Source organism: Schistocerca nitens, chromosome 10 (assembly GCF_023898315.1).
Source record: "Schistocerca nitens isolate TAMUIC-IGC-003100 chromosome 10, iqSchNite1.1, whole genome shotgun sequence".
NCBI lineage: Eukaryota > Metazoa > Arthropoda > Insecta > Orthoptera > Acrididae > Schistocerca > Schistocerca nitens.
This window is the reverse complement of record NC_064623.1, coordinates 182,208,908-182,233,157: the sequence shown is the minus strand read 5'-3', so window position 1 is coordinate 182,233,157 and position 24,250 is coordinate 182,208,908. Positions and strand designations below refer to the sequence as shown.

The following is a 24,250-nucleotide window of genomic DNA, read 5'->3' as shown; positions in this document are numbered from 1 at the left end:
ACACCTTCCTGGGTGTGTTTTCCACCATGTACTATCCAGTGTCACTTTCTGTGCCGACGATGACCATGGACTAAGAGCACCTCATATCCAGCACGGTAGCCAGTCCGCTGTGGTGGAACTACAATTACCCTGTTGGCTGTAGCCCCCTGACAACAGAGGGATCACTCTGCTGATGCCTTTTCCGTTAAATCCCCATTTATGCCACAGAGTAGGTGTCCATCCCCCTGGGGCATCGGGACTCCCAGCAATGGCCATCGTGCCAGGTGGCCCTTGCTGAGGCTAGGTGGCACCCATGGGGAGGGCCCCTGGTTGGGGTGGGTGGCATCAGTGCAGATGACACGCCATGAAGCGTTGTATGTCATCTCTTGCTGGTGGTCCACCACCAGCAGTCTCTAAGCGGGCAAAGTCTAACTTCAGTGCTAAGAAATATGACTCCAAATCATTCCCCTCCCTGGCCACACCATGGGAGGAATGCAGGCTAAGGATGGCAGTGAAGCTTATTCGCCCCAGTACAAGTGTTGATGGGAAATCTTTCATGTCCATGAAGCCTCAGTTTTTTGTGGAGCATTTCGAGGACAAGTTTGGGGAGGTGGAGGGCTTGTCCAGTATGCGCTCTGGGTCAGTCTTGATAAAAACAGCTTCCTCTGCCCAGTCATGAGCATTACTCGCTTGTAACAAGTTCAAGGATGTATCTGTTACCATCACGCCCCAAAAGAGCTTAAATATGGTCCAGGGTATTATATTCCACAGGAACCTTCTTTTCTTGTCTGATGATGATCTCCACGCCAATTTAGAGTGGTGAGGTGTTCATTTCATATGGTGCGTCCATCGGGGCGGAGGGATAATCAGGTTGCCAACGGTGCCTTCATCTTGGCCTTCGAGGGTAACACATTACTCGAGAAGGTCAAGTTGATGGTCTACCGCTGTGACATTAAGCCATATATCCCTCCACTGCCTCGATGCGGTGCTTTAAGTGCTGGAAGTTTGGCCATATGTCTTCCCGCTGGACGTCCAGCATCACACGTTGAGATTGTGTACGTCCATCACATCCCAATACTGCATGTGCCCCGCCTCCCATCTGTGTCAACTGGGGAGAGCGTCATTCACCTTGCTCACCAGCCTGCAGGATTTTACTGAAAAAGAGGAAAATCATGGAATATAAGATGCTGGACCAACTGACCTACACCGAGGATAAGAGGAAATTTGAGAACCTACATCCTTTGGCTATGAAGCGTAAGTCTTCTTCGGCTCCTCTTGCTCGGAACGGGTTCCTTGCGTCACTCCCTTTCCAGGTTTCTGGTAGTGAGAAAGATGACACCCGCTAGTGCCCAAAAAGCCCAAAAGCAGCTGGCCATAGGGCTTCACGCTCATCCTCAGTCCCAGAGACTGAATCAGTGAAGTCCTCCCAGCCAGAAAAACCCAAGGAGCAGCAAGAGAAATCCAAAAACAATGTCCCCAAGACCGAGAGAATTGCGGTGGTACCCACACCACCGATACCTACAAGCTCTGCGTCTGCAGATGAGGTGGAGATTCTGGCATCCACTGAGGACCTATATCTCGCTGGACCCTCAGACACAATGGATATAGACTGCTCAGGCAAAGAGTTGGTGGCAGCAGGTGACCCTTAGGTGTAGACTGCCACATTGAATGTTACATGCCTTCCCTGTCTCAAGATGGCATCATCCTCCAGTGGAATTACGGCAGTTTTTTCCACTGCCTGGCTGAGCTATGGCAACTGTTAAGCTTACCTGCTTTTTGCATTGTCCTCCAGGAAACCTGGTTCCCGACAATGCGGACCCCTGCCCTCCGTGGCTATAAGGAATACTACAGAAACCTTAGTGACTATAATCGAGTGTCAGGTGGAGTTTGTGTTTATGTTCTAAACTTGGTCTGTAGTGATCCTGTGCCCCTTCAAACCCCTCTTGAAGCTGTGGCTGTCAGAATACAGACGACACAGGAAATAAATGTCTGCAATGTATATCTTCCTCCAGTTGGTGCAGTATCCCTGAATGTTTCAATAGCACTGATTGATCAACTCCCTAAACCTTTCCTACTTTTGGGAGATTTTAACACCCATAACCCTTGTGGGGTACTGGTACTGGGGCAGGCAAGATGACAAAACTTTACTGTCTCAGTTCGACCTCTGCCTCTTAAATACTGTGGGCACAACACATTTCAGTGTGGCTCTTGGTAGCTACTTGGCCATTGATTTATCAATTTGCAGCCCAGGCCTTCTCCCATATACCCACTGGAAAGCACATGACGACCTTTGTGGTAGTGGCCACCTCCCCATCTTCCTGTCACTGCCCCGGCATCAAGCCCACGGACGCCAGCCCATATGGGCTTTAAACAAGGTGGACTGGGAAACTTTCACCTCTGCTGTCACTGTTGAATCTCCCCCACATGGTAACATCAATGTGATGGTCGAACAGGTGACTACGACAATCGTTTCTGTGGCAGAAAACAGGATCCCTCACTCTTTAGGGGGGGCCCCGGCAAAAGGCAGTCCCTCCTTGGTGGTTGCCGGAAGTTGCTGAAGCAATTGAGCATCGGCGAGCTCTACAGTGGCATAAGCAGCACCCTTCCCTAGAGCATCTCATAGCCTTTAAACGGCTCCATGCCCGCATTTGCCAACTTATCAAAAGACGGAAACAGGAGTGTTAAGAGAGATACATCTCAACCATTGGGTGCCATACGTCACCTTCCCAAGTCTGGGCAAAAATTAAACGTGTTTTCGGGTACCTTCTACCAGATCTGGTGCGATGGAGTCTTTCCATCAAAGTGGTGGGAGAGCACCATCATTCCGATACTCAAATCCGGTAAAAACCTGCTTGATGTGGATAGCTATCAGCCCATCAGCCTCACCAACATTCTTTGTAAGCTGCTGTCACGTATGGTGTGTCAGCAGTTGGGTTGGGTCCTGGAGTCATATGGCCGACTGGCTCCATGTCAGGGCGGCTTCTGCCAGGGTCGTTCTATCATAGATAATCTTGTGTCCCTTCAGTCTGCCATTTGAACAGTCTTTTCCAGGTGCCAACATATGGTTGCCATCTACTTTGATTTACGAAAAGCGTATGACACAACCTGGCGACATCATAGCCGTGCCACATTATACGAGTGGGGTCTCCAAGGCCCGCTCCCGATTTTTATCCAAAATTTCCTGTTGCTTTGTACTTTCTCATAGTTCATCCCATATCCGGGAGAATGGGGTCCTGCAGGGCTCTGTGAGTGTCTCTATTTTTAATGGTCTAACAACAGCTGGAGGACCGTCCATCTCACCTTCTCTGTTTGCAGACGACTTCTGCATTTCATACTGCTCCACCAATACTGGTGTTGCTGAGTGGCGCCTACAGGGAACCATCCACAAGGCGCAGTCAGGACTTCTGTCAACATTGTACCATTCATCCAGAACCAGAACTTTACCTTAATGACGATTCAGTCACTGTAGTGGAGACATATTGATTCTTAGGACTGGTTTTCAACACCCAATTGACTCAGCTTCCTCACCTTCGTCAGCTTAAACGAAATTGCTGGCAGCACCTCAATACCCTCCACTGCCTGAGCAACACCAACTGGGGTACAGATCGCTCTACGCTGCTGCAGCTCTACAGAGCCTTTGTTCAATCCTGCCTGGACTATGGGAGTCTGGTTTACAGTTCGGCGGCGCCCTCATTATTGCATTTACTCGACCCAGCCCACCGCTGTGGCATTTGCCTAGCAACAGGAGCTTATAGGACAAGTCAGGTGACCGGTGTCCTTATGGAGGATGGAGTCCTTCCATTGCAGGTTAGGCGTGCACAACTGCTGGCCAGTTACGTAGCACATGTTCATAGTTCTCCTGTGCATCCGAATCACTGTCTCCTTTTCTCACCCATGGCGGTTCATCTCCCACATCAGCGGCCCAGGTCAGGGCTTCCAATTGCAGTTCATGTCTGATTCCTTCTTTCCTTGTCTTTACCACCTATACTTGAAGTCCCTTCACGTACACCTCCATGGTGTACACCTAGGCTGCAGCTTAGCCTGGACGTTTTCACATGGCCCTAAGGACTCAGTTAACCCCGCAACACTCTGCTGCGATTTCCTCTCGGTTCTTGACAATTACCGAGGCCACATTGGCTTCAGTATGTCCATGGAGGACATGTTGAACAGCATTCCTTGCCCGATGGCTGAAGTGTTTTCACTGCTGAGCTAGTGGCTATATCTCATGCTCTTGAGCACATCCGTTCATGCCCTGGGGAGTCATTTCTTCTCTGTACTGACTCCTTGACCAGTGTTACCCTCATCATCCTTTGGTAGCAACCGTCCAGGAGTCCATCTATGCCCTGGAACAGTCCGGTTGTTCAGTGGTGTTTTTCTGGACCCCAGGTCACGTCAGAATCCCTGGCAATGAACTTGCTGACAGGCTGGCCAAACAGGCTAAGTGGAAACAGCTTATGGAGATCGCCTTCTCTGCAACTGACCTGCGTTCAGTACTACACTGCGAGGTTTTGTGGCTTTGGGAGTCAAAATGGCATAACCTCAGCACGAACAACAAACTGCGTGCCATTGAGGAGACTAAAAATGTGTGGCAGTCCTCCATGTGGGCCTCTCGCATGAACTCTGTGGTTCTCTGCTGGCTCCGCATTGGCCTTGCTTGGGCGACACACAACTACCTCTTGTGCCATGATGACCCACCTCAATGTTGGTGTGGCACCCGGCTGACAGTGGCCTGTATCTTGGTGAGCTGTCCTCCTTTTGCTGCCCTCTGACGAACTCTTCAGTTACCAGACTCATTGCCATTAATTTTAGCGGACAATGCGTAATTGATTAATTTAGTTTTACATTTTATACATGACGGTAGGTTTTATCATTCTGTATGAGTTTTAGCACATGTCCTTTATCCCCTCGTGTTCTGCGCTCTAATGCTTTTAGGATGGATGTTTTAATGTATCACAGAGTGGCTGGCTTTTCCTTTTCTCGTGGTTGGCCAGCCACAGTCACCTGCTCTCTTGTTTTTACTCCTTGTACCTGTTTCTTGCTTCTCCCTGTAGTTTTCTTTTTCTGTTTTGTCCACAGTAGTGTTGGTTGTCCTTCTGTCATTCTTCTGGTTCTTCCTTTTTTCTGTTATTGTACTGTATGTCTCCTTTCTTTTCTTCTTACCCTTGTGTAGTTATTTTACTGGGAACAAGGGACCAATGACCTCGCAGTTTGGTCCCCCCCTCCCCTCTCCCCCCTCTTTTAAACCAACCAACCAACCAACATTCTTCCTCATCGTTTTCATTTCTCTTGTCAATAATCTAGTCACCCAACATGCACAGATTTTTCTGTACCCTAGTGACTGTACCAGTGATACCACACTACCCAATGACAGATGAGTCATTTCAGAAAGCTGTCATGTTGTCACACATCTGTCATTTTGGATTATTTGAACAATAATCTCCTTATTCACATCATTGACTGCTGTCGACGGTCTACCACATCGTGGATTGTCCAATAGAGAGAAATCGCCTTCTTTAAACCTCTGTAACCACCGCCGGATACTGCTGTGATCCACTGTCTCCTTCCCATAAACAGGGAGCAACTTCCTGTGAATCGATGTGGTTTAGTCATTGCTGGTCTTGAAGAGGAACTACATCACCAATCATCGTCGCAACCTGACATCTACTTCACGGTCCATTATGGCTTACCTGTAAATAAAAGAAAATACTTTTATATACCAACTTACAGCTAAATGTTCCAAGTATGTTCACAAAAATTTCTTTCTGCTCCTGCAAAAAATAAAAAAAAATTAGAGACGATTGTGCAAAACTTTTTGAATGCCCTTTGTACCTTTGGTGTACCAAATTAACTTAAATCACGTAATAAAGGCAATTCTTCTGGTACTGACTGTGTAGTGATTAGGTTCCCCTCAGAGTGCACTGATGTAATAGCTCCACATTTAGCAATCATATACAACCACTCGCTTGATGAAAAATTCATACCTAAGTACTGGAAAGCTGCATAGGTAACACAAACACCCCAGAAAAAAAAGTAATCCATTGAACTATAGACATATTTCACTGATACCAGTTCAATTTTGGTTACACAATACATCACACAAATTTAAAAATTGTCAATTCAGCTAAATACCTAGAGATGAAAGTTGTGAACAACTTAAATTGGAACTATCACTTAGAAAATTTAGTGGGGGAGTCAAAGCAAAAACTGTGTTTTATTGGTGGACCACTTAGAAGATGCAACAAATTTACTTGACTGCATATACTGTGCTTTTCTTTCTTATTCTGGAGTACTGCTGCTAAGTATAGGATCCTTACCAGACAGTGTTACTGGAGGAGATAGATAAAGTTAAAAGGAGGACAGCTCATTTTGCATTATCGCGAAATAGGGGCTACTATGTCACTGATATGATATGTGTATTGGGGTTGCAGTCATTATAAGAAAGGAGTTTTTCATTGCAGCTGGATCTTTTCACAAAATTTCAATCTCCAATTTTCTCCTATGACTTCGAAAATATTTTGTTCACTCTCAATTGCAACTGACATTTACAACTGCTGATGTGTTATCACTATTAACAACTTGTGCATTAATCGAACAGGAATGATAAACTCAAAGCTTTGATCCAAAGAAAGTTATTCTTCCTAGGTGTAACTTACCAACTTTACTGCATCACTGCTGAAGCATCACTGTAATTGCAGCAGAGGAAAGAATTAATCCAGTCAAAAAAATTGCAATATTCATTATGTGTTTGGGATAGTGTTCTCACTGTGTTATGTAACAAGAATATATATCACATATGTACAAAAAGGAGGTCTGTGATAACGTTATTTCCAAAAGTCAAGTGAAGCAATCCTCATTCCTCATAAATGTGGTATAAATAAATAAATGTGAACTAAAGACTGCCCTAGAGCACAATAGAGTTACTGACAAGATGAGAAGTACATTGGGTGAAGAACCAGACCCTTAAACCCACTAGATGTGCACTATGTATATAGTAGTGGGGGTCCCTGAATTGGGCATGTACTGGGGACAACAGTGACGTGAAAAATGTCAATACTGAATGTAATTTGAAAGAAAATAAATTTGTTGCGCAGCTTGACTGAAAGAAGGGATATATGTATAGTGACACATCCTGATGCCTTGAAGGTTAGTTACTTTGCTAATGAAGAGGAGTTTGGATGATAAATATTGTGGAGGGAGACCAAAGCTTGACCACAGTATGCAGATTAAAGTGGTTACAGGATGCAGTTGTTTTACAGAGCACAAGAGACCTGCACAGGATATCCTAGTGTATAGAACTGCATGAAATCAGTCTTTGGACTGCAGATTACAACAGTTAGTGCAGTCTATGTATTCCCAATGCTTCTACTGTGAAAAGTATATCTTGTTCTGTCAGTAGTGCAAATATAGTCACATAATTTATTTAGTTTCTCATTCTTCCTTTGTTCCACTTTTGATTTGATGTGTAACTGCTGTTCTTTCTGTGCAGGAGTTTGTCTCAGAGGAAGAAACTGGTTCTCCACCTGATGCCATACACATTAAAAAAGAACCAGTAAGTAATACAAACATAAAAAAAATTCCCCTGTTACGTGATTCTTTTGCGAGAATAAACTCAGAAACTGTCAGGGAAGGAATAGATATTTGAAGTTACTTGTTTTATTATGTAAAGAAATAAATAGTACAATTAGTTGAGTTAACATTTATTAGAAAATGAACAACTAACAAGAAATTAAACTGTGTTGGACAAGGATTCAAACCCAAATAGCTTACTTTTGCAGTTAGTGCTGCGGGAATATGAGTCTCACGGGAAGCGTGCAAGGGATAAGTCCCTGCAGTCGCACTATTCATCTGTGTCCTCGGTGGCTCAGATGGATAGAGCGTCTGCCATGTAAGCAGGAGATCCCGGGTTCGAGTCCCGGTCGGGGCACACATTTTCAGCTGTCCACATCGAGGTATATCAACAACACCTGTCGGCAGCTTAGGGTTTCAGTTAGTCATCATTTATTCCAGGGAAAAGCTGCACGGTCATCAACAGTATTCTGTTCTTTCGAGAACAGTTACTGTCTTCATATATTTTCAAAGCAGCCATCCTTCTGGGCAGTGGTGTCTTAGCCCTTTTCCATTCCACCCCGTTCCAACTCTTGTTGCCATCTTGACTGTTGTGTTATTTGACTCCTGAGATGTTTTCTGGCAAAAAATCACTGCTTCAATCTCATAGGTCACTTTCTGATTCAGTATCTGAGTTCTCTAGAACACTTAAGATATCTTCATTAGGAAGACCATGCTCCCTCAGCATAATTGAAATGACTATTAAGACACAACAATATATGATGCGAGTAACAACAACAAAAACACACAGAATATGACTGAAAAGATATGTTACAATGTTTCTGGCAATCCATATGTCATCATTTGAGCAGCAATTGTGAACCAGTGTAAAATTCAATACAAAAACCTTTGTGAATATGAGAACAAAAGCATTCTAAAATCAAGTTTTTCCAGAAGTAAGTTTACCCCTCCTAATGTTCTGAGTATAACATCACAAAATAGTGAAAATTCAGCAAATTTTAGGAGTCTACTGTTAAAAGTAGAAGAGACGAGGAAAAGTCACAAAGCTTTCTTATTATAGAAACAAAAATTCAAAGGTGTCATTTGACCCCTTTTGCTGTTGTAGTGTCAAACACTTCTAAAGACCTGGTGAGACAAAATACAGATCGATGGCAAGGCGTTTGGGTGCCTTGCTGTGGTACTGGAATGTTTGATGTTGCATTATGTCGATCACACAGAGGGTGACTTTGGTGCAATGGCCACAGACTTGATGCTGTGGCCACTGCCAAGTTGTCTCAGAATGCAGATTTGCCACCACATTCAGTGGGTATGTACACCTGCTGGCACATGTAACTGCTGTGCTCTCATACCAATGGCTGATGGAGCAGTGGCGGGAGACAGATCTGTGGTTTCAATGAGTGTGTAGTGCATGCAGTGAAAATCGTGGAAGCAGAAAAACTTATTGAGGAGGTATGACTTTTTGTATGATAGAAATGATGCAGATTACAAAAATGTTTTGAAGAAGAAGCATGGAGAGATATAGGTACTAAACTGGGTCAAAATGGTAAACATTTTAATGAAAATTTTAATTTCAACACGTGCAGTACAACAAATGCAGCAAAATGCAGTAGTATAGTATTAAGTACTAGAAATCAGTTAGTGTGTATTACAACTTATAGCATCTGGAAGATATACATAAAGTATTTACACAACAGTGAAATCAAAACATAAAACAGTTTGTAGAAAACTGAAAGAGAGAGAACCTCCTCCTGTGTTTAAATCAGACTGCATGTAAGGCAATTACGTTTCTCATTTAAATGAAAATCAATTGTCTCATCCCATGTGGGATTTATGATGATGAACTGCACCATTTCCACACTTGCTTTTAACATTAAGAACCAAAGATGTTATTCCGCACAATAGTTTCATAATACAATTTAAAGCAATACATTTGCTAATAAAGAAAATAATAAGTGGCATGAATAATTTATAAATTTCACTGGATGAGTGCTCAATACTAGTGCATTGTATAGTGATGTAGAAGTTCAAATTTTTATGTGGGAACAGCAGCATATCATAATAGGAATTTGAAATACCTATCATGTACCTCCTTATTTTTTCTTTGTGTTTCATTATAAAAAAATACATTTCTGATAACAGTTTTTGTTTGCAACTGAGACCCTGGAAGAACTTAAAGAGACGCATACATGAAACACAAAATGTTGGCAAAAGCTACCACTGATCTGACTAAAAACATGTACAAATCATGACCATGGAGTGAACATATAAGGTTCTGGCACTGTATGTTAGAAACATGAGCAGCAAAATCAAAAGTTCCTTCTTCCAGCAATACAGTAACAGGTGACATCAAAAGACACACAACTGAATTTTCAGATTGTAAAGATTTCATTCATACAGTGATGCTAACAACTGATCATGAAGAGCAACCACAGGAAGAATTGCACGGAAATTGGTGGTACTACCCAAAGCATGAAAGAAATCACCTAGGGGAAGGAGGGACCAAATTCTGATATAGAATCTGCGCTAAGTTACTTTCAAAATAAACATCAATGCACGATTTTGTACATCATTTATTTTTAAGCTATGAAAAACCATGCAAACGTCTGGCAGTTTGATCACAGGCTAAACATGATTTACAACTTTCACAATTATTTGTGGAAACTGAGCTTATGTAGTTGAGCAACTTCCAGTACATGTTTCTCCATGTCTTTCAACAGACTCTGCATGCGCTGATCTCGGTGAACTCGCTACATGTAGTGTTATAAATACTGGCAGAGCAGCTGATAATGTACCTTTGGACATGAATTCTTCTAACCTCACCAAACTTTGAAAGAAACAAATTATTCACATAAGTAACAGATGTAATCGTTTAGAAGTAAGAACAATATTTTGTAAAGATCCTGTCTTTGTAGTTGTAAATGTGAATATGAAATACAATAAACTTGGCCCAAAGTTCTGCTAGCCTTTCTTTTTCACTCATATTAACCTTCTCCAGTCTATTGTAACTTTAAATTATGGTGTGTTGAGTAACTCTTCAATACAGTCATGAGGCATTCTAAAGTAATCACAGCTAACCATGTTTTCTTTAGTAATAATAAAATTTGTATCACATAATTTGATGCTAAAATGGAAGTAGGTGAATTGCATTTCAGTAGCTTATATCTTCTCAACATCTGTTTCTGTGGCTCTTACAAGTATATGCCATCTCATAGCCAATATACCAGAGGCATTTTTCACTAAATAGTGGCTCGTCTGAGTCAGGTAATCAGTTGATTCTTCCTTGCATTTTTCATTATCGCTTGTTTGGGATATTGTCTCAGTAAATAAGCTTGAAATGCAAAATCTTCACCCTTGAAAACACAAAAAACAGAAATGTCTGTACTCAGCAGTATCTTTGAAAGTGGAATAATTTTTCCACCAATATTCTCTTGATACAAAGATGAACTCTCAAAAATAGTGTTGTCACTGTGTTGTCCATACCTCCTTAAAGAGGTATGGACATCACAATGACAACATGGATGGGATGGGCCAACCGTTGCCAGGAGAACGAGCATATAGAATTGCTTTTAGCAGAACAGCTAAGATCCACTGTCCTCTGCGAATTTTAACTTCATGTGCTTCCCATCTCTGCTTCCACAGTAGTTCAGAAACCACAGAAACTTTGAAAATCCTTATATTTTCTGCATCCTTAATGTAGGTATCTTTGCTGTAGGGTATTCCCAAATGTGTGACATACTTTCTTCTCAATTTCTGACGTTGTGTAACATCTCAATCAAAAAGAAAAAGCTAGAGACTGGTGACTGTCACATACAATCAAATACCTGGAAAAGGATAAAATAAACTGAGCTCATAGAACGAATAGACAAATTAATGACCAAAGTGTCCAACAAGGTGTAAGTTTGTAATAGTTTAATCGGATTTGTTTATCGATATCAACAGAGATGCAAAACAAGTAATGTTTCTCAAAACTCTGTTACAGCATTGTTTTTGCCTTATGTTTGTAATAATGTATTTACAGTATTTTACTTCATATGATATAGCAAAACTGCAATGGAAAAATTTACTTGACGTTCGTGTGAGGAGATTGACATCACAATTGGTGAAACTTGCCTCAAACAAAAAGTTTAGTCATTGCCTCGTCTCAGTAGTTTTCTTCCAGTTTGTTGTGCACTTCCTAGTGCTTCCTTTTATCAGAAGGTGCAGTTCCTCAAAACATCCCTGTGACATACAAAAATACTTCAGAAGCCTGTTTCATCAGACTTTAGTTCAATACACAGATGATGATGATATTCTCCTAAGTTTTCTCTCTTCGTATTGAGGATGGTATTCCCCTAGGTTTTCTATCTTCATATTGGTGTCATGCACACAATATTGTCTGTACTTGTTTCCGTTTTGTGGCTTTAATATGGTAAGGTGTTGTTCCTTGTATGACCACCTAACTGCTGCATGAAATTTGTAACTTACAAGTAAAATATAAAGAGAAGTAACACTATGACCAGATATTTCATGCAAAGATAATGTGCTCTATGTGATCCTGCCAAATTCTCTACTGCTCAGGTAATCATGCTACACATTAATGAAAGTCTGAGCATATGGAATAGGTTCCCAGATACATGAATGGCTTGAAGACTTTTTAAGTAGTAGAACCCAGTATGTTTTCCTCAGTGGTGAGTTTTCCTCAGAAACAAGGATGTCGTCAACAAGTGCCCCAGGAATGTGTTGTAGGACTGCTCTTGTTCTCTATATACATACGTGAACTGACGGATAGGGTGAGCAGCAGTCCATGACTGCTAATGACATTATTCTGTGTGGGAAAGTATTGCTGTTGAGTGACTCTAGAAAGGTACAGGATGGCTTAGACAGAATTTCTGTTCTACGTGATGACTGGTAGCTTGCTCTAAATGTAGAAAAATATAAGTTAATGTAAAAGAGCTGTAAAAACTATCCCCTAATGTCCAAATACAGAATTAGTGGTGTGCTGCTTGACACAGTAATGTTGATTAAATATGTAGGCACATCTTTGCAAAGTGACATGAAATGGAACAAGTATGTAAGGAGAGCTGTAGGGAAGGCAAATTATGGACTTTGGTTTATTAGGAGAATTTTATGAAAGTTTGCTTTCTGTAAAAAAACTAGTATGGCCCATTCTGGAGCACTGCTAAATTGTTTGGGATACTCACAAGGTCAGATTAAAGGAAGACATCGAGCAGAGGTGCTGTTATATTTTTTACTGGCAGATTTGATCAACATATGGATATTTTGGACAGGCTTCGTGAAATGAAATGGGGAGCCCTGGATGAAAGACAAATGTTTTTTTTGTGAAACACTATTGAGAAAATGGGGAGAACCAGTATCTGAAACTGACTGCAGAAAAAATAGCCAGTTATTTTTCTGCCAGTCCATTTACATGTGGAACAGGAAAGGGAATGACAAGTAGTGCTACAAGATTCCCTCTGCCATGCACCCTAGAGTGACTCGTGGAGTATGTATATCGATGCAGACATATATGCAGGCTACTAATGCAGTTTTGGTGTCTTTCACAGTGTGACAGCTGATGCAGCAACATCAGCCGCTGCAGACAGCTGCTGTTGACCCTGTGGCTCCCTTGCTGCTGAATGCTGTGGCCTGAGCCACACTGCCAGGCTGCATTCTGTCTGGCCATGCCATGCCTTGACTTGTCTGTTCGTTGTTGTTGTGTTCTTCAGCCCAAAGACTGATTTGATTCAGCTCTCCATGCTGATCTATCCTGTGCAAGCTTCTTGATCTCCAAATAACTATTGCAACCCACATCCTTCTGAATCTGCCTACTGTAGTCATCTCTTGGTCTCCTCCTATGATTTCACTCCCCCTCCCCCCAATCCCCCAAAATCTAAATTCATGATCCCTTGATATCTCAGAATGTATCCTATCAACTACACTACTGGCTATTAAAATTGCCACACCAAGAAGAAATGCAGATGATAAACGGGTATTCATTGGACAAATGTATTATACTAGAACTGACATGTGGTCACATTTTCATGCAGTTTGGGTGCATAGAGCCTGAGAAATCAGTACCCAGAACAAGCACCTCTGGCTGTAATAATGGCCTTTATATGCCTGGGCATTGAGTCAAACAGAGCTTGGATGGCATGTACAGGTACAGCTGCCCATGCAGCTTCAACACGATACCACAGTTTACCAAGAGCAGTGACTGACGTATTGTGACGAGCCAGTTGCTCGGCCACCATTGACCAGACGTTTTCAGTTGGTGAGAGATCTGGAGAATGTGCTGGCCAGGGCAGCATTGGAACATTTTCTCTATCCAGAAAGGCCCGTACAGGACCTACAACATGTGGTCATGCATTATCCTGCTGAAATGTTTCGCAGGGATCGAATGAAGGCTAGAGTCACGGATCGTATAACGTCCACTGTTCAAAGTGCCGTCAGTGCAAACAAGAGGTGACCGAGACGTGTAACCAATGGCACCCCATACTATCACGCCGGATGATACGCCAGTATTGCGATGACGAATACACGCTTCCAATGTGCGTTCACCGCGATGTCGCCAAACACGGATGTGACCATCATGATGCTGTAAACAGGACCTGGATTCATCTGAAAAAATTACGTTTTGCCATTCGTGCACCCAGGTTCGTCGTTGAGTAAACCATCACAGGCGCTCCTGTCTGTGATGCAGCGTCAAGGGTAACCGCAATCGTGGTCTCCGAGCTGATAGTCCATGCTGCTGCAAACGTCATTGAACTGTTCATGCAGATGGTTGCTGTCTTGCAAATTTCACCGTATGTTTATTCAGGGATTGAGACGTGGCTGCACGATCCATTACAGCCATGCGGATAAGATGCCTGTCATCTCGACTGCTAGTGATACGAGGCCGTTGGGATCCAGCATGGCATTCCGTATTACCCTCCTGAACCCACCAATTCCATATTCTGCTAACAGTCATTGGATCTCAACCAACGCGAGCAGCAATGTCGCGAGACAATAAACCGCAATCGCGATAGGCTACAATCTGACCTTTATCAAAGTCGGAAACGTGATGGTACGCATTTCTCCTCCTTACATGAGGCATCACAACAACGTTTCACCAGGCAACGCCGGTCAACTGCTGTTTGTGTATGAGAAATCAGTGGGAAACTTTCCTCATGTCAGCACGTTGTAGGTGTCGCCACCGGTGCCAACCTTGTGTGAATGCTCTGAAAAGCTAATCATTTGCATATCACAGCATCTTCTCCCTGTCAGTTAAATTTCACATCTGTAGCACGTCATCTTAGTGGTGTAGCAATTTTAATGGCCAGTATTGTAATTTCTACTCTAGTCAGGCTGTGCCAAAAATTTATTTTCTACCCAGTTCTATTCAGTACCTCCTCGTTAGTTGTGTGATCTACACCTCCAAACCCCAAAAGTTTTATATGTAGTTTGACTGTTTGTTAAGAGTTAGTTCACAAAATTATCTATGCTTTTTAAGTGGCATTTAGGCAACAATGGCTGGTCGCTCTTTATGGAACATCATGAAACACTTCTGTAAAGACAAACATTACAGCAATTAATTCTGTCAGACAGTGATGGAGTTTGTCAGAGAGACAGATTTTGGAATGGGATCATCAAGTTGCTCATTTCTGGACAGCATTTGCTACATTTGCAAGTGTCTGAGTAGCTGCATTTAAACATATTTCTGTCTCTAATTTTATTCTATGTATTTATGTATTTTTGCAGCCAAATTTGTTTCGTGTTACTTTGTTTTTTCGAGTGTCTCCTATATCTTCTGTTTCTGTATCACCATATGATGTTTCATTTCCTCTATAATTACTGCTGTCATTTAGTGTCATGGTTATGTTTCATCTGGATACAGGCGTATACAGTCACTCTCTTGAATTTCTTCTTGCAGTATTCTTGAACTAGTGTCCTCTGTTTTGTCTAAGTCTGTCCATTGGGCTGGATTCATGAGGGACTTTTATTGCCCACCCATTCTATGATATCAATGAATTCTTCAGCTGTAAAATGCCGTAATCCAACAGATGACCCACTGTACATTTATTGTAATATAAGCTAAAATATTGCAGTAGTCAATACCTTATCACACTGTATTATAAATTGTACCTTCATTTGACGTTGTCATTTGCTGTAATGGCCTAAAGACAATAAAATCTTTATTATTATGTTGTTGTGTGTCATCCCCTTTATCATCTGGCCTGTGTATGTGTGGCACAGTGTTGTATTACATATTCGAGTGAGCCAGTTTCTCTAGATAGATATTCTTGGCTGAGATGGATGTTCATCCGATGTAAGTATGTTTGATAAGAACCATGTCCGGTTAGGAAATGTGTCTTTCTACAGTTTGAGGTACTGCATTGTATTTTTAATCTTTTCATTACTTTCAGTAAGAAATTAGTCTGTCTGTCCCTTGTCTTTAATCTGTAGTGTTTATGCTTGTCAGTTTTGTAGCAGTTTTTTTGGTCTTGTCCACTGTAGTTTCTGGTGGGCCTTGAAGGAAAATCCTTAGTCCTAATATCCGGGTATCTTGTCATTTGTTTTCGTGCTGTGTTTCGGTTTCTAAGTTTCAACAATTGATTTCTAATGAATCTTCTTTTAAGTAGGACTTAGTGTTTTGTTTGGTGCAGCTGTTAATTTTATTTTGTATACACCAGTTGTTCATGTGTTGTTGTATACCACCGGCTTTCTCTTCAATTTGCTATCAGGGGTTTGCTAAGCTTCATGGTCCAATGGTTTTTTAAAAAAAAGGTTGTTGTTGAACCTGTATGAATACCCCTCGTAAATGTAGACTCATAGGGAGAAAACCAATAGAAGTGGAACAAAAGCAAGTTTATAAATGTGGATCCAACACACTTAACTCATTTAAGACATCATACAGTCTCAAGAATTTATTTCCAACAATTCATTCCTTATTTCAAAATTTTAAAGTTGATGTCTCCTACAGACTGTGTAATTTTCACTTGGAGAATTCGGGGCACTATGGACATCCTACAATAACAGTTGCATTCATTCAATCATTATTTCCTATAAGTGTCAACAAGAATAAGAACTGGAATGCGTGGAGTGTAACTGGAGTACTCTTTTTTAATTGTGTTGTTTTCATAACATATTACCTCCACCTTTGGTTGTATTCCTGTCGGGTCTCCAGTCAGAAAGTATCATCATCTGGACACAATGTGTGTGTGTGTGTGTGTGTGTGTGTGTGTGTGTGTGTGTGTGAGAGAGAGAGAGAGAGAGAGAGAGAGAGAGAGAGAGAGAGAGAGTGACGGCCTACTCACCTGAAGATGGCGGCCAAGTGGAGTGCCAAAATATGACCCGACATGGATACAACCAATTATTACATCAGGAAAGCTTATGGAGCCATACCTTCACCTTATTTCTTCGTCTACTCCTTACACGTAGGACATATGAGAATAATAAAGCTTATATCACCTCATGAACGGATACAAAGATGAGTGTGCTGTAGTGGGATAATACTACATGTGACAAATGTGGAAGTCCACAACAACATGGCTGACCGGTGGGGAACAGACATTTTTTGAATAGCTAGTACACCACTGTGAGTAGTGGTAGCTCCCCACCCCAGTGAAACCTTCTAGCATGATATAGAACATGGTTTGGTACAGTGCTATCTCATAAGTTTAAGGAAGACAAACCTAAATCAAAAGCCTCTGCAGATTTAGAAAAAAAACTTCTCACAATGTTAACTAAAAATGTAAATGTTGTGTGACTAGGGCCTCCTGTTGGGTAGACCATTTGCCGGGTGCATCAATGGGGGTGATATGATGATGATTAGGACAAAACACAACACCCAGTCCCTGAGCAGAGAAAATCGTCGACCCATCCAGGAATCAAACCCGGGCGCTTAGAATTGACTCACTGTTGTGCTGACCACTTTTTTAAAAATCTCATTTTATTCTTTATAGTTTATTTCATTTGTTCTGGGTGGACGTCCTATGACATCCATTTAAGTTCCTTGTTGTTCCATTCACTCAGTTTTTTTATTGCAGAGGGCAGCTAACCCTCTGACCGAACACACTGAGCTACTGTGCCTTGCACCACTCAGCTACCGGGGGCAGACACAATGTTAACTCAAATTCACACATAGAAATTACAAAGTTCTACAGCAAACATACTGCAGTTGTGAGAATGCAAGGTTGTGAAAGGGAGGCAGCGTTTAAGAAGGGAGCAAGCATGGGTTGTAACCTATCCCCAGTATTATTATGTGTTTACACTGAGTAAACAATAAACAAAACTAAGGAAAAACTGGAAAATGAATGACAGTTCAGAATGGCTTTTTAACTCCATCAAAGATTTGCGAGACGTGTTGATCAGAATGGATAGTGTCTTCAGAGGAGGAGATGCAGGATGGAACAGCAGTGAAAGTGAAACAAGGGCAATGGAAATTAGTCAGGTGCTACAGAGGGAATTCTATTAGGAAATGAATTGCTGAAAGTAGTAGACAAGTTTTGCTATTTGGGCAGCAAAATAACTGCTTATGGCCAAAGTAAAGAGGGTATAAAATGCTAACTGATGCATTGGCAAGAAAAATATTTTCTGAAAAAAGTGAAATATGTTAACATTTAATATAAATTTAAGTGTTAAAAGTTTCTTCTGAACGTACACACGTCAAAAAAAAAAAAAAAAAAAAAAAAAAAAGTTTTGCATCACTCCGGTTCCCAGAACTCCTGAAGACAGATGTTGACTGTCGATATTCTATTATAGATACAGTCCCTTTGACTGTTCAGAGATGTCACTAAACCCGCCCAAAGGTGTAAACAACAATGCATGAGCAGTGCCTATTAGATGGAGGGGGTCCGACAGCCAATCAGTTCCAGTCATTCCACCAGGAAGGAGTTACATAGCTCTTGTTGTCTGTACTTCAAACCACACCTAGATGTTGAATACTGCAGTTCAATCACGTCCACATTGTTACTTTGTGCCAGGAAGAGCTCTCAACAAGGGAAGTGTCTAGGTGTCTGAATGAACCAAAGTGGTGATGTTCGGACATGGAGGAGATACAGAGAGACAGGAACTGTCAATGACATGCCTTGCTGAGGCCGCCCAAGGGCTACTACTGCAGTGGATGACCACTATGTACGGATTATGGCTCAGAGGAACCCTGGCAACAACGTTGAGTAATGCTTTTCGTGCAGCCACAGGACGTCATGTTATGACTCAAACTCTGTGCAATAGGCTGCATGATACACAACTTCACTCCCGTCGTCCATGGCGAGGTCCATCTTTGCAACCACGACACCATGCAGTGCAGTACAGATGGGCCCAACAGTATGCTGAATGGACCACTCAGGATTGGCATCACGTTCTCTTCACCAATGAGTGTTGCATATGCCTTCAACCAGACAATTGTTGGATACTACACAAAATCTATCAGCCAATAAGGGAGGAAGAAGGCTGGAGAATACGCTACAATGCTGAATTACAAGAGTTTATACAAGGCAGGGACATAGTAGAATTTGTGAAATCATAGCGAATACGATGACTAGGAGACTGGGAGAGACTGGCAGAATTTGTGAAATCATAGTGAATACGATGACTAGGACACTGGGAGAGAATGGCAGAGGATAGAATTCCAAATAAAATGATGAAAGGTGTGATCCATTGAGTTTGGCGAAAAGGGAGACCTAGAAGAAGATGGATTGATGAGGTAATAATGGATATCACCAGTATGGGAGTCCGGGGGTGGAAAAGAGCAGCAAATAACCAAGAAGTGTGGAGGAATATTGTTGAAGAAGCCAAAGCTCACCAAGGGCTGCAGCGCTACTGAAGAAGAAGAAGAAGAAGAAGAAAATTGTCGGAGACGTATTTGGAGGCAACCCGGTCAGGCTGAACACCTTAGACTCACTGTCCATCGAGTGCAGCAAGGTGGAGGTTCCCTGATGTTTTGAGGTGGCATTATGTGAGGCCGACGTACGCCGCAGGTGGTCAAGGAAGGCGCCGTAATGGCTGTACAATACGTGAATGCCATCCTTCGACCGATAATGCAACCATATCGGCAGCATATTGGTGAGGCTTTTGTCTTCATGGACGACAATTCGCACCCCCACTGTGCACGTCTTGTGTATGACTTCCTTCAGGATAACGACATTGCTCGGCGAGCATGTTCTCCAGACATGAACCGCATCGAACAGGCTTGGGGTAGATTAAAAAGGGCTGTATATGGACAATGTGACCCATCAACCCCTCTGAGGGATCTATGCCGAATTGCTGTTGAGGAGTGGGACAATCTGGACCAACAGTGCCTTGATGAATTTGTGGATAGTATGCCACAACGAATACAGGCATGAATCAATGCAAGAGGACATGCTACTGGATATTAGAGGTACCGGTGTGTACAGCAATCTGGACCACCACCTCTGTATGGTGGTACAACATGCAATGTGTGGTTGTTTTCATGAGCAATAAAAACGGCAGAAATGGTGTTTATGTTGATCTCTATCCCAATTTTCTGTACAGGTACCGGAACTTTCAGAACTGAAATGATGCAATTTTTCTTTTTTTTTTTTTTTTTTTTTAACATGTGTATTTGTCTGAAAAGTAGTAGTTGGCTATTGGAGAGCTCTGAGATAGTGGTGGAAAGTTTTTGATCATCAGTGTTTGCACCAATGTTCTGGGTTAAATTCCAAAACTCTGCAGTATGCCATGAGTTGAGACATTACCAACCATTGTGTGATGGATGTCGAGCTCAGTGGGCCCCTTGGGGTGTTTGAGAAGAGTGGACTGTGTGAGGGCACTGGATTTCACACATCATGTCAGTTAACCACACTCAACAAATACATTTAAGACACAAGTTTCACATGTTGCAAGGAAGGGGGCCGTTGTGTGCTGAGGAGGAAAACTCTCCTCTGGTTAGACTGTTGAAACTACCCTTTAGGATCATCTGGCCAACAAACCACGACTCTTACTTTTCTACAAAGAAGTGAAATATGAACAATAAAAACTGTAAACAAGAAGAAAATGGAAGTATTTGTTGTTACAAAAGACTGCTAACGGTTAGCCATGTAGATCGCTTAATAAGTTCATGAATCAGATCAGAGAGAAAATGTCTTTATGGTACAGTTTTGCTGAAAAAGGACTAGGTTGATAGGACATATCCCGAGGGATCAAAATGAGCCCATTTCTGTGTAATTAGTTCTAGGTGACACACCCCACAGGCTGCCAAATGAATTGTCACATCTTTATACTTAAATTCATTAACAGAAAATTCTGAACAAACTATTATGTGTACACTTTTCCACAAATGCCAGTAAAAGGATGTGGGGATAGGAGGAAGCAAACCCTGTCCAACACACAAATCCGATGGGGAGAGAATGGTGAGTGAATGAGTTAGCTTCACCTTCCCCAGGTGATGTGATCAATTTATACATTTGAAGCAGAGATGGAGCTCCATACTAACAGGAATTTGGGTACCAACCTTACTTGTCAATTACCAACAGTAGACCAGTATTTTTTTTAATGCGGGCAGTCCTTTATTACTTCTGGATAACTTCATTCACCTCTTGAGTTGGAGGTTCCCTTCAGAACCTACATTACGACTACAGTGTACTGCAATATTGAATGCCAGGGAGGGTCATTGTGGGCATTTGATGTAGCAAGTAAAGCCTCCCCCCCCCCCCCCCCCCCCTGTTTCTCTCTCTCTCTCTTACCACTCACTCACTCACTCACTCACTCACTCACACCAGTCAAATGCCCCAGATTTGAATCCTGGTCTGGCATACAGTTTTAATCTGCCAGAAAGCTTCAGATCAGTGCACACACTACTACAGAGTGAAAATTCATTTTGAAAACAATCCCCCAGGCTGAGGCTAAGCCATGCAGAATCCTTTCATCCAGGAGTGCTAGTGCTGAGCAGGGTATGCAGGATAACTTGTGTGAAGGCTTGATTTCAGAGATGAGCTACTGGCTGCAGTAAAGCTGTAGGGCAAGTTGTGAGTCATACCTTGATTTCTCAGTCAGTAGAACACACCTGTAAAAGGCAAAGGTGCCAGGTTCAAGTCCCAGAAAGTTTCAAATTAGTGCAGACTCCATTGCAGAGTGAAAAGTCATTCTGGAAACCAGAGATGGTCTAGTCCTTAATATCGATGATGAGGAGCACACCTGTCTTTAAAATCCACAGGTGCCACTTTTGATAAGAAAAGAGGAAATGACCTGCTTGTATAACTTAATGTTCTGTGCACTGATGTTAGTTATGGAGGTGAGCCATACCCAGATTTAAATGATGCACTGGGTTGACAGCTATCCATTTGGTATAGTGGTCAGCCCAAGTGGGGCTTTTAAGTTGTTTCTCATTCTTGTTCCATCAGATGTGAGGCAGATCCTCAATCTTCACCTCAGAAAACAGTTAAAATACAACAGTGCACAGGAAGTAGTTTACATGATCTTCAGATAAATGGTTCCAGTGCCTTTGATGCCTTTTGTAAGTAGATGGCAATAGCAACAGTGAAGGTACCAAGCCAGAGAAGTTTGATCATTGCTGAATCTTGGAATAATGGACATTACCAGGGACAGAATAAGCACAACAGAAACAAATGCATCCTGTGACAGTACCGTAGTCAGTAGGAACAAGAAGAAGAAGAAGAAGAAGAAGAAGAAGAAGAGAGACTGTGCTATTTTGTGATCTGGGGAAAATCCCTCAAAACTCAGCCTAATTAGAACACACATTGTTTGAGGAGGTGGACTCCCCATGGTTTGCATTATGAGTGGCTTCATTATTATTATTATTATTATTATTATTACTACTACTACTACTACTACTACTACTACTACTATTAAACCAGCAGTGTGGAAGTTGTGTTACCTGTGCGCAAGTACAGCCTTCCCATCTGCCTATCTTTATTTCACGTATCTCTGATACATTCAGATGATGCAAGTGGACAGTAATGGCGTTAGATTCCATGCCGTGCACTATTGGGGAAGAAGATGCACAGTTGTGGTTATTTACTTTATGGTTTTATAAAGTTGTGAAGTTGTAGTAAATTTATCCTGATTTTTAACCCTACAAGAGTACACCAGGGTCAGTCTGACCGTGGAGTTTTTTGTTTGTTACTGAGCATGAACCACCACACATGCACAGTCTTCTGTCACCAATGTAAATTTGGTATTGAATGAGGTCTAACAGAGGACAGACATTATAAATTGTGAGACGGCCTTGTTTCGTGTAGAGTTAACATGGAAATAGGAGGATTTTCAACATATGTAAAAGTTGGACACGGAAGTCAAAAATTTTAGAACACCTAGTTTGTGTGTTGATCGTAACCCAGAAGCTTGAGAGTTGTTACTGTGGAATACTTCTCTGATAATTGTAACAGTATTCAGATCCTCACTAGGAAACATTTGGATGCGTTATTGAACTACCTGCCAGACAAGAAGGAACAGTTTGTGATAGACAAGAAGAAATAGTTTGTATTTCAGTGTAGATTTATTAAAAGATACAGACAGGAAAAATGAACTATAATTATTATTTAGGTGTTTCAATCTAATTCAGTAGTCAGTTTCCCAACTCGTTTGCTGCAAAATAGGACACTGACTGATAATATTTTGATAGGCAGTGCTCAGGCCAAAACAGTTATTGTGTACCCAGTTGCTAATAGACTATCTGACTGTGATGGACAATTAATGGAAGTAAACAGTGTGGCACCTTACAACCCTGAGGCAGGTTCAAAGGAAGCAGGTAGGCTTATTAATGAGAAAAGGACGCAAAAGAGGGGATATAGGATGTGATATATGTAGAAAGAGATGATAATGTCAACTTCAGTTTATTCCATTGTAAATTTGTGTCAGTATTTGGAAACGGCTTTCCTAAAAAATTATCTGGAAGATCCTTTTAAAAAATAAATGAACTGTGTATAATTAAGTGAATTAAAATCTTATGTAAAGAAAGAGGAAAATTTCTGTAAAGACCACAGTAAATCAAGATCCGACATTACTTGCATAAAAAACTGTAATATTTTAAGGAAAGTTAATAAAATGTCCAAAGGTATATACGTCCTGACAGAAATAAATAATGCAGAAAATCAGATGAAAACTATATGGGACAATGTCAATCTGGAGACAGACAGCCAGTGTGCAAGAGTTCATAACAGTCAGACTAAATGACAATGCTGTACAATTGATAATTCACAATTCCAATTACTTTTAACAATCACTTTCTAGATGTAGTACTAAATGTAGGGTAAAATGTTCAGTCGAAGAAACCAGAGAATGTATTAAGAATGCCAGTCTTCAAAACTTTAAGCAACTAGAAGAACACAAACATCATTCACTGAGATTAATACCCTTATAACAATGTTGTTGTTGTGGTCTTCAGTACTGAGACTGGTGTGATGCAGCTCTCCATGCCTTACAGTAAAGCTGCATGCCCTCGGGAAAAATTACAGCTGTAGTTTCCCTTTGCTTTCGCAGTACCAGCACAGCAAGGCTGTTTTGGTTAGTGTTAAAAGGCCAGGTCAGTCAATCATCCAGACTGTTGCCCCTGCAACTACTGAAAAGGCTGTTGCCCCTCTTTAGGAACCACACGTTTGTCTGGCCTCTCAACAGATACCCCTTCGTTGTGGTTGCACCTACGGTACGGCTATCTGTATCGTTGAGGCACGCAAGCCTCCCCACCAACGGCAAGGTCCATGGTTCATGGAGGGGGGGGGGGGGGCTTATAACAATATAAAAACAAAAGCTCTTGTGGGTTTGATAGAAT

General features: G+C 41.8%; 1 protein-coding gene across 15 annotated transcripts in view; it reads left to right on the top strand.

Annotated features, from left to right (window-relative positions):
* Positions 1-24,250, top strand: part of LOC126210558 (pharyngeal muscle protein 2-like) — a 510,724-nt gene that overhangs the window by 80,031 nt on the left and 406,443 nt on the right. For 10 of the 15 annotated variants that reach the window (XR_007540701.1, XR_007540700.1, XM_049939816.1 and 7 more), the window contains one exon: positions 7,466-7,528. Coding sequence is in view for 13 of the 15 variants with exons in the window: in XM_049939816.1 (XP_049795773.1) it covers positions 7,466-7,528 (63 nt within the window). In the remaining 2 variants the exon portion in view is untranslated. Of the gene's footprint in view, positions 1-7,465; positions 7,529-9,697; positions 10,502-24,250 lie in introns of those variants that run through there. The other 5 variants (XM_049939824.1, XM_049939823.1, XM_049939821.1 and 2 more) reach the window with 2 other exon arrangements.